The 14,334-nt window shown below is 32.5% G+C and overlaps 1 protein-coding gene across 5 annotated transcripts in view; it reads left to right on the top strand.

The window, feature by feature from the left end:
• LOC137658530 (calcium/calmodulin-dependent protein kinase kinase 1-like) overlaps positions 1-14,334 on the top strand; it is a 476,501-nt gene that overhangs the window by 406,088 nt on the left and 56,079 nt on the right. For 4 of the 5 annotated variants that reach the window (XM_068393328.1, XM_068393326.1, XM_068393327.1 and 1 more), the window contains 3 exons: positions 4,566-4,619; positions 4,853-4,904; positions 8,553-8,654. In XM_068393328.1, coding sequence (XP_068249429.1) covers positions 4,566-4,619; positions 4,853-4,904; positions 8,553-8,654 — 208 coding nt within the window. The remainder of the gene's footprint in view (positions 1-4,565; positions 4,620-4,852; positions 4,905-8,552; positions 8,655-14,334) is intronic. The other variant, XM_068393330.1, reaches the window with a different exon arrangement.

Raw genomic sequence — 14,334 nt, 5'->3', positions numbered from 1 at the left:
GCGTCACCTTGTCATGAAAATTTGATTCGCCGGTCGACTGCATCGTTTGGAAGTTGGTGGCAATTTTGTCTAGACTTTTGGCCCTCAGAGACAAACATAATTATGCTGGCCAATTTGTGGTTTGCTAATCTAGGTGGAAGAGCGTGTTCTCTTTTATTTATTTATATATATATATATATATATATATATATATATATATATATGTATATACAGTATATATATATATATATATATATATATATATATATATATATATATATATATATATATATATATATATATATATATATATATATAAACAGACAGACAGACAGACAGACAGGGGGGTGTTTTTCGATTGAATGTTAATTGAATCAAAAGTTGTCATAGAAAAAAATACCAGAATATATGCTGGAATAGATACTTGAGTGATTTATACGTTAGAAGAGAGAAGGAATACTAATAATTAAGCAAAATAGAATTAGGAATTGCATAACAACACTATACTTTTGAAACGGAAGGTATTTTTCATATTTATCCATTGATATTTTAAATGTTTAAAATCGTCAGTTTCAACATCGTTCTTTTTCCTTGCTATAAAATCGTTGTTATAAAAATAATTCATATTCAAAAAGAGTTATCCACTAGCAATTATATTTTCATAAAAGCTATTGCTCTCTCTCTCTCTCTCTCTCTCTCTCTCTCTCTCTCTCTCTCTCTCTCTCTCTCTCTCTCCACGAGCAATTATTTTAAAAGCTATTGCCTTATCACTCTCTCTCTCTCTCTCTCTCTCTCTCTCTCTCTCTCTCTCTCTCTCTCTCTCTCTCTCTCTCTCTCTCTCTCTCTTAAAATTTAAACTTTAAAAACTAACAAACAGTAAACTAGGTGGCCCTAGATTTACCCAAAAATAGATATTTGTGGCAGACGCAATAACCCCAAATACGTCCATTGATCCCCTAGCTGACCTTGGGCCTTGATTCCGCATTCATTAGCACAGCACAGGCGAGCTATAAATAGCACCATAGTCATTTCCTATACAGAGACCTAGACATTGATAGAGATGTCCAAGTCATCGCCTATGCCATATTTACTACGTCTGGATCAGTTTTCGTGATATTGGTCGATCGTGTTATTCTCATGATTGGTTAAATAATTCAGTATTTCATCTTCATTGGCCCAGAAAATGGAAATATCTCTCCCATTGGCTTTCCTATATTCAATGAAGCTGTTCCTCTGAAGGTGAGAAATGTGGTTACGTTCTCCTTTTCTTTCCTTCATCTTTCTTTCTATTTTTTCGTAGTAGGCCGTTCTTCCGAAGGTTACATTTTAAACCCTGAATGAGATTACATATTAAGTTGAGATTTTTAAACAAAGCTTAACCGTATGTAATTCTAGGTTTTAACTATTAATCCTAATGTATTGGTGTCTTTAAAATATATGAACTCAAGCTTAGATAAGCAATCTTACCTTAAAGTACACCACGCCAAATTGTGTTAAATCCTACACTAGACTAAGTGTTGTAATATTAGCCTTGGATAGAAGTACATGGAACGTTTCCTATTTTTCGTGAATTTAATTAAGTTTGAATTCACGAGAAATGTTCAGTTAGTTCTTTATACAAGTTGCATTAGATTTTTCATAATTGTCAACATCCTTTGCGTTCAGATCTTCCAGGACAGTACCATCCTGTATGCAGTAATAGGTGTGCAGTTAATTATAAGTCTTGCGTCTCCATCAACACTACACAGAATTCTAAAAGTTTTATTCCAGCTGTGACCAGATTGTGGAATGATCATTCTAATCTAGTGGTTCAGTCTGTTGAATTTCAGAAACCCAAATCAGTTGCAAATATTTTCTCCTGAATAGGTTAGTATAAGTCTCATTTTATAATTTATTTATCGCTTAACTATTTAACGTTGTTAATCAATCAATCAATATACCAAGGCACTTCCCCCAATTTTGGGGGGTAGCCGACACCAACAATGAAACAAAACAAAAAGGGGACCTCTACTCTCTATGTTCCTTCAGCCTAATCAGGGACTCAACCGAGTTCAGCTGGTACTGCTAGGGTGCCACAGCCCAACCTCCCACATTTCCACCACAGATGAAGCTTCATAATGCTGACTCCCCTACTGCTGCTACCTCCGCGGTCATCTAAGGCACCGGAGGAAGCAGCAGGGCCTACTGGAACTGCGTCACAATCGCTCGCCATTCATTCCTATTTCTAGCACGCTCTCTTGCCTCTCTCACATCTATCCTCCTATCACCCAGAGCTTTCTTCACACCATCCATCCACCCAAACCTTGGCCTTCCTCTTGTACTTCTCCCATCAACTCTTGCATTCATCACCTTCTTTAGCAGACAACCACTTTCCATTCTCTCAACATGGCCAAACCACCTCAACACATTCATATCCACTCTAGCCGCTAACTCATTTCTTACACCCGTTCTCTCCCTCACCACTTCGTTCCTAACCCTATCTACTCGAGATACACCAGCCATACTCCTTAGACACTTCATCTCAAACACATTCAATTTCTGTCTCTCCCTCACTTTCATTCCCCACGACTCCGATCCATACATCACAGTTGGTACAATCACTTTCTCATACAGAACTCTCTTTACATTCATGCCCAACCCCCTATTTTTTACTACTCCCTTAACTGCCCCCAACGTTGTTAATGATTTTGATAAATTTTATATTTTCTTATTATTTCTCCTTTATGGTTTATTAATTACTTTTCTATTTCATTTCCGCACTGTGTTTATTTCCATGTTAAAGGACTTGGTCTTCTAACATTCTACTTTTCCAAATAGGATAATAATAATAATAATAATAATAATAATAATAATAATAATAATAAATGGAGATATATGATATAAGTAGAAAAAGCAGAAGTACACGTTTAAAGCTAAAGTGCCAATGTAATTGACTAGTTAGTAGTAGCGTATATCATTCGTGAATGAATTTTTCTTGAAAATTTATTCAAGTTCATTTAGCTCATGTTTAGTCGGGTAATTGGAAATTATTTTTATATAAATAATGAATACATTATTTGTGTATGAATGATTGGTTATAGTAGTTGAAAATAATGTGAAAGTTGAAACAGAATACTAATATAGATGACTTATTATTATTATTATTATTATTATTATTATTATTACTTGCTAAGCTACAACCTAGTTGGAAAAGCACCATGATATAAGCCCAAGGGATCCAACAAGGAAAAATAGCCCATTGATGAAAAGAAATAAGGTAATAAATAAACTACAAAAGAAGTTTCGTGCGTTCAAGACCTAGTACAGACGGTACTTTCCCTTGACTAGATACTGAACTAGCAAACCCTCAAGTTATTCATCATCTGTTGAATATTCATCATTGTCATTAATGTACCCTTGAAACAATGAATAACATAATGGCTTACTCATCTTGTACCGGTTGATGGAAACTCTTCTAGCTGTTGGAGCTGAATCATTCATTTTGTATAATTATTGTTAAATTTGTTTGGCTGCCAGTAAAACTCGATGTCATGGATGGATGTAAACATGTTGTGTTCATGTTTGCAAATGTTTCCCTGCTTGGACGATTTTTGACCTTTGAATGTTATTGTCCTTGCTTCAGTGTTTGCGGCCTCCCATTGTGTTTTGCTTACTCATCCAATATTGATAAAATTTATATTTTTACTCTCTCTCTCTCTCTCTCTCTCTCTCTCTCTCTCTCTCTCTCTCTCTCTCTCTCTCTCTCTCTCTCTCTCTCTACACACACACACACACACACATATATATATATATATTATATATATATATATATATATATATATATATATATATATATATATATATATATATATATATATATATTATATATATATATATATATATATATATACAGTATATATATATATATATATATATATATATATATATATATATATATATATATATATATATATATATGTGTATATGTGTGTGTGTGTGGGTGAGATACATTTCAAGCATCTTCAAGAGGTGATATTATATACTTTTCTGTCAATATATAACCATCTAGTTGGTAAATATTTTGCTTTATTATACAAGAATCTATAAGATGATGAAAACGTTACAAACGTTAATACATTTAAAACATAGATACACCGCAATATACTCTATAAATCTGTTATTTTGAATATCGAACATGCAAATTTACTTTGAAAATGACTGCAGGAATCTAACATGATTAATGATAAGAAAGTGACATTATTTTATGCAATAACTCTTGAAAGTTTTGGAAGTGTAATAACTTTTATACCCCACATTAAAATTGCCCATTATATAAGATATGGCAGAGATGAAGATTACACTGAAGAAATCTAACATTATTAATGATAAGAAAATAATATCATTTTATGCAATAACTCTTGAATGTTTTGGAAATTTTGCAATAACTTCTATATCCGACATTAAAATTGCCCATTTTATGAAATAAATTAACAGATATGTAATCTTCATCTCTACCGTGTACTACATATAGTATCGTGTACTTTGAATTTATGAATATTTTTATTTTATTTTCTGTCTTATTTAATATAATTTCTTTTAATCCTCAGGGTTCCTATGGCATTGTCAAATTGGCTTATAATGAGGAAGACGATACACATTACGTAAGTAATAATAAGTTTTGAAATAAGTTCCTTTGTGGATATAGTTAGATGAATGTTTCCGATATTCACTAAACTGCAATATGAAATTTCTCAGTACTTTCAAATACCTCATTGCTTTGAGCAAGGGCTGTAATATTGAACGTATGTTAAGTGAATTTAAAGACATCATATTTGGTCTCCTTTTATTAGGTATTTTGATTACTAATTAACAATAATACTCAATTCCCCTTCAGGCCATGAAGATTCTTTCCAAGAAAAAGCTGATGAAGAAACACGGTTGTTTTGGTGAGTGGGACTGGTTTCAGGGTTACAGTTTTCTTTGCTACGATTTTGATGTTGTTTTTTTTAATCTTGGCTCTCTCTCTCCCTTTCTCTCATCACGGCCTTGTTTATTATGTTCAATATATATTGACACCGTAGCTTTAGTTGTTGTGACTCAGCGGTGAACAGACTTTCGTTGTTTCGGCACGTGCTTGGAAGTGCTTACCTTGCGATGTCTCCCCCTCCCCCCATTTTTTTTTACCCCTGTTTTTTTTTTTCATGGAAGTGTAAACAAATAACCCTTGATGAAGGGGCGTGGCTATGAATATGTTTTAGTCGTCTCTTGTTTGGTAAAGATGTTCGAAGGTAAGAGTAACTGGAGACAGTAAACTGTTGCCCTTTTGATGTACATAGCATTTTGATATGTAGTGTTGCCATCGAATGTACATAAGAAAAAAGTTAGTGGTTTAGATTAGGGACTAAGAGATGATCATTAGATTAGTAGCTGATAATTAGTTCTTGGATTTTGTGCTACAGTCCCTTAGAGTTATTTTAAATTGTTTACTGACTAAGCATTGCCTGAGAAGTCTAATATGCATCTTGATTGATTTAGATAGAAGTGCCGATTTTTACCATTAGATTAGAATAAGAAAACCAAATATTAATTTATTATCTAGAATCTAATTCAATGGAAAGGTTATGATCATTGTCATTGGATAAAATAAAAATTTGAAACTAATTTATATTGTAAATTCATGTGAAATGTAATTATTTTTTTTTTTTAATAACAAATGGAGTGGAAAACAAGACTAATTTAACGGAGTAAATTTTTTATCGAATATTCAGAGATAAGAACTAGAAGATGATAATTTGATAGAAAGGTTGTTAATGGTGGACAGGATGAAATTTAGAAAACAATTCAATGAGGAAAAGATAAGCAAAATATACTTAAATGTATAAAAGATGGTTTGAATATACAGAGAGAACTGATTAATTCAGGGAAAGTTTGACGATGATTGGAAGACATAAACGTCAGATTTATATAATTTACAATAGGAAAAGTTAGGAGATTGAATTTTGTGGTAAGGCTTTTCATAAAGATAGAGAAGTTGACTTGATAGAAGCGGGAAATTGGTAAGTTAGATTGAATGATGTAAAACAATAAAGTGGTAGAAAGTATAATCACTAGGTTATCACGTAAACTAAAAATCATTTTTGAAAAATTTGAAAATATATTAGATTGAAAACAAGAAATTGGATCACTGGAAAGAATGTGTTTTGGGTGAAAATGTCAATTAATCAATAAAATTGTAGTTAGAGTGAATAATAAAAAGAATATTTGGAATAATTTTTATCATTGTGAAAGTCAAATAGCTATGCTATAACTTGAACAGAAATTAACTATTCAAAATGTAATGTCATGAAAGATTTTGAAACAGTTTGTCAGTATACTTACTTTATAGTGTCTCATAATTGGTGGGAATTATTTTGAGTAGAATTTAGGTAGTGATTCTTGTATTTCTAAAGGATTGTCTATAATACACTACAAATATTTAATAATTTTGCTGTAGAAGTTAGAGTACGTTTCTAATGATGAACGTTTTATAAAATTTTAGTAAGAATGTAGTAAAAACATTGTATGAAATACACGAGAGGTCAGTAGTTATTTATTACAGCGTACATAATCAGAAAAGTTAGAATTATGATATTCAGTACCATACGGAATTCTTAAGATCTTGCCAATAGTTTGATGGTTATTATAATGTAACAGTATATTTGAATTAGCTAAAACATTTCCTCTAAAAGATATATTAGATGTTCTGGCAACAAGAAAAGTCCTCGATTTATGTTTTGTTTTATAAGGGTAATGTGGGCATAGTTTATGTGGGAATATTTGTACATAGTGTATATTTTGTAACCAATTCGTGGATGTACTTATGTATGCATTAACAAAGAACAGCCATAACACCTTCAGAAATAAGAAAGTTGTATGCATATGCCTGTGCTTCCTCCCCTGAATTGAAAAGCCAAGAAATGTTTCTTGAATTGCCTGTAGTGAAATATTACAAACTTGCTGTTGATACTTTCAGTAAATAAGCAAATAAATTTTAGAAAACAGGGTAGTCACACCCTCAGTCACGGCAGGCAATCAGGCCCCCCCCCCCCCCCCCCCTCCTTACACACGACACTTTCCTTTCGCACTTGTTTATATTCATTTTAATTTCCTTCGTTTCACTGTTCCTGACATCACAATGTTATGTTTGTCGTGTTGAGTCCGATACGAGGGACAACTTCATCCCCTTTTCTGTCGAGACCAGAGCGAAACAAGATAAAAGACATAAGGAAAAAGCCTTCGTCAGAACCACTTCTCCCTCCTACGGGAAGAAGGGGGAAGAAGAGAAGTTAAAAAAGAAGAAAGCCATGATCTTGAATACATTTTTTTCTAGCTTTTCAATTTTTATTCAACATAATTATTATCTTCTATTAAAAAGTTTCAATTTTTTTCGGTTGTATTTTTTATACATTTAATGGAAGGGTAAAATTTCATTTTGCTTTTTACGAGGTATTATAAGCTGGAAATAAACGCTTATATCCTTGATTATTGGTTTGTGATATATACTTATCGTACACGAAGAGATCTTCCTGGACGTATATCATGTTTCGTAATGGCCCAAATAATTAAATGATTATTTTATAACTACACAATTTCATGAAACAGAATGATTATAAGCTAAATTGTAAACACTTATTTAGCTGGATTTAGTCTTCAGGTGATAATAACAATTACGAAGGCAGAATATTTAGAATATTATTATGTATGACGTACCTTAGATAATATATAAATTATCTTAAACATTCGCGGTATAAAAAATGACACGACATTAAATCGACTTTTGCAAAAAAAATTTCAATAATTGAACATATCTATTACGCATTAATGATAACTGTATCATACATACTGCCAATGTTAAACAAGACACCAATGGATTTACCCATCCTGCTTTATTCCCGGAGATTAAATTGTTGCAAGCAATGACGCAATTGTGATGGAGGGATTAGTGCGAGAGGCGAGAACATTTGTTGTTTATGTGCATGTTCCAATATCACAGTCTTTACCTCCCCCTCCCCTCCCCCCCCCTTCTTTTTTTTTACCACGCTTATGTGCTCTCATTCCTCCACTTTTGATACTTTCGCAACCTCCCCCGTGCCAATATGAATCGTGCCCTGGGAGAGTCGTCGTAGAGCAGACAATCTGGTTTTTAAGAATTTTATTGCGAGCAAGTATGAAGCCTTTTGTGTTTGCTTGCTAGACATTGCAAAGAATCGTGTGAATTGTTAAATCAAACTTTTCAAAACAAGTAAAATTATTTTTATTTGCTTAAAAATGTTTCTAAGTAAACAATCAATACTAGAATATTATGTAAAATGTAAAGCAAACGTAAGTAAGGCAATAAATCCAGCAAAATCATTGCAAAGCAAGCAACCTACCTTTGAAAAATATCTGCTTGCGACGTCCTCTTCCCACGGTTACCTTGTCATGGTGATGAAATTGGCACTATCCAAGCATGAGGTGTTTTTAACCCATCCTTCTCCCATTTTTATTGTTATTTTTGTCATTTTTTCTGTTGGTGTCGTTGTGCTGGTGTGTTGGCGTTGTGCATGGCGGAGCAGGCCGTGCCTGGACCATCGGCGCCGAATCTGAGGCTTCGCAGCACGTCCGTTCGCTCAGCCCAATCTTCCGACAGGCCAGCTACTCCCCTCCCAGTTTTCGAGGTAAGTCTTGTGTGTGTGCATCCGTTGGAGCTGCTGCAGTCTCCTCTTGTTTGCTGCTTGGCACAAACACCATTCAAGATGTCTTTTCCTCCCCTAACTCCCCCACAGTACAGCCAAGTCCCCTGCTATGTCCTCCCACCTCCCAGGCAACGTGCACGCCAAAGGCACACTCCGTGACGAATTTGTCTCCAGATGTAAAAAGTTTGTTTATATCTAGAAAAAAACAGACATTTTGGGAGAGCTCTGGAATGGACATTCCTCGCTGCTTCACACGTTGCTTGTAGTTATTTTGCTATGGTAAGATAAGCCCTATAGTCCATATTTTAGCATCATGAAGAACTTATCACTAACTGTATTACAGATAGTACAGTACTATAGTATGTTTTGATTGTTGAGTTTACGATGTAATGGTACTTATTCAACATGCAATACTCATGTATACCTGTTTTCAATAAATTGATTTATGTATATACATGCTTTTTTCAAAAATTGATAACCAAATGTATGACATTCACAAGGCGTTGTGTAGTAAGTGATCCTCTATCCCAGTTAATGCATTTTTTTCAATAGGTGAGCACCTGGTACAGTAGCAGTGTGCAATGTTTAACCATTTTTTTATTTGATATATTTTTTTTTACTGTTAATTGCAAATGCGTTACAGTGACATGTAACTTCGCCATAACTGATATGATTTCTTGACTTTTTCTTCATTATTCCAGGTGAATGATACTTGAAGCCTCTTTATTATTATGTTTGTTTTTTATTTAGGATGAATTTGGGAGCAATTTCACTTTTGATATATATCTTGACAGAGTTATATAAAACTCAATTTATTTTTTACCCAGGTGAATTTTCGTGATAGTATTTTGAAGAAGATTACCCAACTCATTTGTGATTTATTTTGCATGTAAATTTCAATTAGGAAGTTGCATATAAGAAGTTAAAATGCTCTACAGTGTTGTGATAGATATCATCGTAAGCTGATGTGTAAGCTATATTTTACGGATGTGTTTGTCAAAGAATATTTCTATGAAATTTGGATGATAAGTTTTGCGTTTAACAATTTGTTTTTATTTAAGAAATTAAGATTTTATCTTTTGCTACTCATTCTCGTTATTTAAGCGAAGGATTTTAAAAGTGAACTGCGTTATTAATCCTAACATAGATCCTATTAAAACAAAGGTTTTATATTATCTTGCATGTTTATAAATACCTATCAAATATGCTATTAAGAAATGCAAAATAATCAATTTCCCTTAAATAAAATGTTATATTTACTTTCCACTGATATGGTAGGCTATTTATTTATTTAAGTTACATGAATTTCTTTTATTAAAAACACCGTTGACATAATAACAATTTAACTCGGTTCTAATAGGCCGGCCTTGTGCCAGCAAGGTACTTGCTTGTTGGCTTAAGTGAAAAGGCGTAATGGGCAAGGCGATTAATAATAAGTATGATTCAAATATCTCTCTGGATTAGTTCGTTATTCTCAATGTATGAATTATGTAGTTAACTTTCATTTTTTTGTGTGTTTTGCAATTTTTTAAGCATAGAACACCAAGGATTCACGTTAAACATTTCAACGTAGTATGCACTTATACACTATTTTTTTTGCAATGACTGATAAAAATAGATTATCATATGTTATATTCTAATGAAGACTTCTTGTGTTCCTTTTTGGCATTGGCAGTAACCCCATTGCAAATCATAATTATATACTTTACAACCATAATTCAAATAGAGTGATAGAAAGGAAATATTTCAAATTTCTTCGACAAGGAAATTTGCCGTTGTCTTTGCATCGCGTGAATGCATATCTTGAGCAATACAAGCTAACGAATGTTATAAAATTATTCAATCTTTATGTGTATTCCAAAAGGAAAACATAGATTTCAATTTCATTTTTTTTATATTGATTTGCGTTACAATGACGACAACATTATTAGTAATTGTAATTAGGCTATTGAACAAACGAAATCTCCACTATGATTCATCCTAAGATGTGTCCAAAAAAACTAAATGCTTCATGGCAATACATTTAGTGTATTCGTTATCCCAATGGGATGTGTAGTGTTCCTATTAGGGGAAAGCTCCATTACAATTTTCATTCCACTGCCAATGCACGGTTTTTGTTCAACACTCTTTATCCTCTTAGCGAAATTACTCAGACAATTCAAGCCAAAGTTAGGAGAAGAAAGAGAAAGTGAACAGAAGCATTATAAAACCACACGTAGAGATTTTAGTTAGAAATTGCAAAAGCTTTGACGATTGTTCTACCATTTAAGCCGAAGAGATGAAAAGGCTTTGATTCAAGTTTTGCACCTCCCACACACATTTATGACACGTGCACACGTGCGAACTGAACATCGTATCGCAACAAAGGTCTATTTGCGGATTCGCAACGGAGATTCACGTACTGTGATATGGAAATTATAATTCCCAACCAAATCTCGTAGCTTCTCGTGGGTGGGGGTGAAGTGCTGTGTTTACCTATGTTATGTCTGCTCACGCGTTCAAGTTATGATACGGAATTGCATAAGAATGTTCAGTTCGGAGGCGTGTCGAGAGTTGTCCCTTCTGTAAATTTGATGCCCATTGAGTATTTATTGGGCTTAAATAGTATGTACAGTAAATATTATCCAATCTTGACTAAACACCGTTGTAGGAGATACTTCTATTTGTAGCTGTCACTTCAAACCAGTTGTAAATCACGTTTTCCGTGGTTGTTTTACGTATTTTATATTCTCAACGATCGTAGCATACCCGTGCAGTTGTTTACTCTGCTAGGTTATGTCGAATCCTTAGACACAGGAGCCAAAACATGTCTAGAGTATTGCCTAAATGCCACGTGAGTTGTTCTATACATACATACATATATATATATATATATATATATATATATATATATATATATATATATATATTTATATATGTGTGTGTGTATACATACATATATACATACATACATACATGTATATGTATATATATATATATATATATATATATATATATGTGTGTGTGTGTGTGTATATATATGTATATATGTGTGTATTTATACATACATACATACATACATACATGTAATTTAGGTCAAACTTTTTCCAATTGGTTCCTTTGAAGTAAGTTGTATCTTTTTTTTAACTTAGTTGCAGTGGTAAGTTAACTTATGTTACAGATAATATGCTTGTTTTAGCACTTTAGTTTCATTTAAGTATTACATAACAGTAGTTTATTCAAGTATTACATAACAGTATTATTGTCTGAGGTCCTAACAAACTTTTATGTAGACACTGCCAAATTAAATGAAAAAAATACATTTGTAGCTAGTTAAATGTAGACTATTGCAGAAGAGTTTATTTCACCCTCTAGATAATTATTGATATTTTATGGTTATATTTTGTCGTTCACTTTTATAAAATGTGTTATTCTCCTTGAGCTGGGAGTTTCAAGCTTATTTTTCCCAACAATCTAAATGTATATCAAGTATACCACTAGACAGAATTATTATTATTATTATTATTATTATTATTATTATTATTATTATTATTATTATTATTATTATTATTATTATTATTATTATTGTTGTTGTTGTTGTTGTTGTTGTTTTTTGTTCTTATTATCATTACTATTATTATTATTATTATTATTATTATTATTATTATTATTATTATTATTATTAATACCACCAGCTAAGCTACAGCCCTAGTTGGAAAAGCAGGATGCTATAAGCCCAAGGGCTCCAACTGAGAAAATAGCTCAGTAAGGAAAGGAAATAGCGAAATAAATAAACTAATGTTTAGACTTGCGTCTGCGGTAAATTACCTATCTGCCCATTGTCCAGGTGCACGTAAATGCAAATAATTAATAAGATCCGTCTAAGATTGCGAGAAACATCCATAGCAATTCAGCCAGAGTCTGAAACTTGTCGGTCTCTCGGTGGACCAGGAAATTTATTCAAATTCAGGATTCACTGTAATTCTTGAGATTTCGAATGCCTTCGTTTGAGCCAGTGATTTAAAGGGAAAACATACTCCCGGCATTTACTGTTGATATATGAAAAAATGAAAGCTACAGCCATCGATAAAATATGTAGAGATAAAAACTACAGCTTCAAATAGATATTTACAAATGAAAACTACAGCTACATATAGAATACGTAGAGATGAAAAATACAGTTACATTTATATACAATATTGAAATGAAAACTACTGCTTGCGAGAAAACATGCCTAAAGGAAACGGCAGGTATTGATGAGATGTATCGTAATGAAAACTACAACTGCCAATGAAATATGTCAACATAAAAACTTCAGCTACTGATAGAATTAATCGAATGGGAAACTACAGCTACCGATAAATTATGTCGAAATAAAAATTACAATTACGGATAAAATATGTCAAAATGAAAACCAGCTTCATAAAAAGAATCTTCCGGAATGAAAACTACAGTTACTGATAAAATGTATCACAATGAAAATTACAACTACCGATAAGATATGTCGAAATAAAAACTGCAGCCACATATAAAATATGTCGAATAGCAAACTTCGGCTACTGATAAAATATGTCTAAATGAAAGAGAGTTGCTGATGAAATATGTCGAAAGGGAAACTACAGCTACAGATGAAATATGTCACAATGAAAATTTCTAATAACAATAAAATGTGTCGAAATAAAAACTACAGCCACATAAAATATGTCGAAAGGAAAACTACGGCCACTGATGAAATATGTCGAAATGACAGAGACAGTTGCCTATAAAATATGTCGAAGTGAAAGCTTCCCTGCCGATGAAGTATGTAGGAATAAAAGCTACAACTACGGATAGATTGTATAGAACTGAAAATAGTGTAGGAAATATTTGCCCCCAAACTTACCGACATTAGAAGTATTTTTTTTTTCGCATTCTAAGTATTAATTAGTTTCCTTGTTAAGTTTTAAGTTTGCTAGCTCATAAACAGGGTGAAGATACCGAGAAGGGCATATCATATAGGTCAAACTTTTGAAAGAAAAATAGAAACTTTGATGACATTAGCGAACGCCTTAATGGTGTTGAAGTCAATGAGATACAGAGGAAAGCAAGGGAGTTCTGGAATTTTGCGCTTTGAAAGTAAGCCTGTAGAGATCAACTTCATCTTCGCCTGAGTACAAAAAAAAATATATATAACCAAGAATTATATTTGTAGTATTTCTAGTACAGTGTAACTTTTTCATAGGTGATTGTATTATGAATATTTTAATATATGTATAGCATTGCGATATTCGTGACCCTTAGTTAGATGTTCCTTATAACTAATTGAATTGGTAAGGGAAATATTTTTAATGTGAAGAAAACCCTTTGATACATTAAATGAAGCTGCAAACCTATAAAAAATCTTAAACTAATTTTAAATGAAATGTCTATTAAAATAAAGAAACGTCAATATAGAGAAATCATAGTAATTGCTTAGCGTTTAGGCTAATGAAGTCAGGATTTATAGAAATATTTTATTGACAGTTTGACAATGTTTTTAGACCTGTGTGACACTACCAAATAGTTGCCTTTGATTCTTTTGCAGCCTTATTTTATTTTCTATTCCACTATTTTGTGAAGAATATGTACTTCATTGAATTGGAAAAGAAATACATTTGCATGTATTGTGCAATGTTCCATATAGCAATGCGTAAACTTATTTTTT

Source organism: Palaemon carinicauda, chromosome 19 (genome assembly GCF_036898095.1).
Source record: "Palaemon carinicauda isolate YSFRI2023 chromosome 19, ASM3689809v2, whole genome shotgun sequence".
In the NCBI taxonomy this organism is placed as follows: domain Eukaryota; kingdom Metazoa; phylum Arthropoda; class Malacostraca; order Decapoda; family Palaemonidae; genus Palaemon; species Palaemon carinicauda.
The sequence above is the reverse complement of the archived record's forward strand: the minus strand, read 5'-3'. Positions and strand labels throughout refer to the sequence as shown.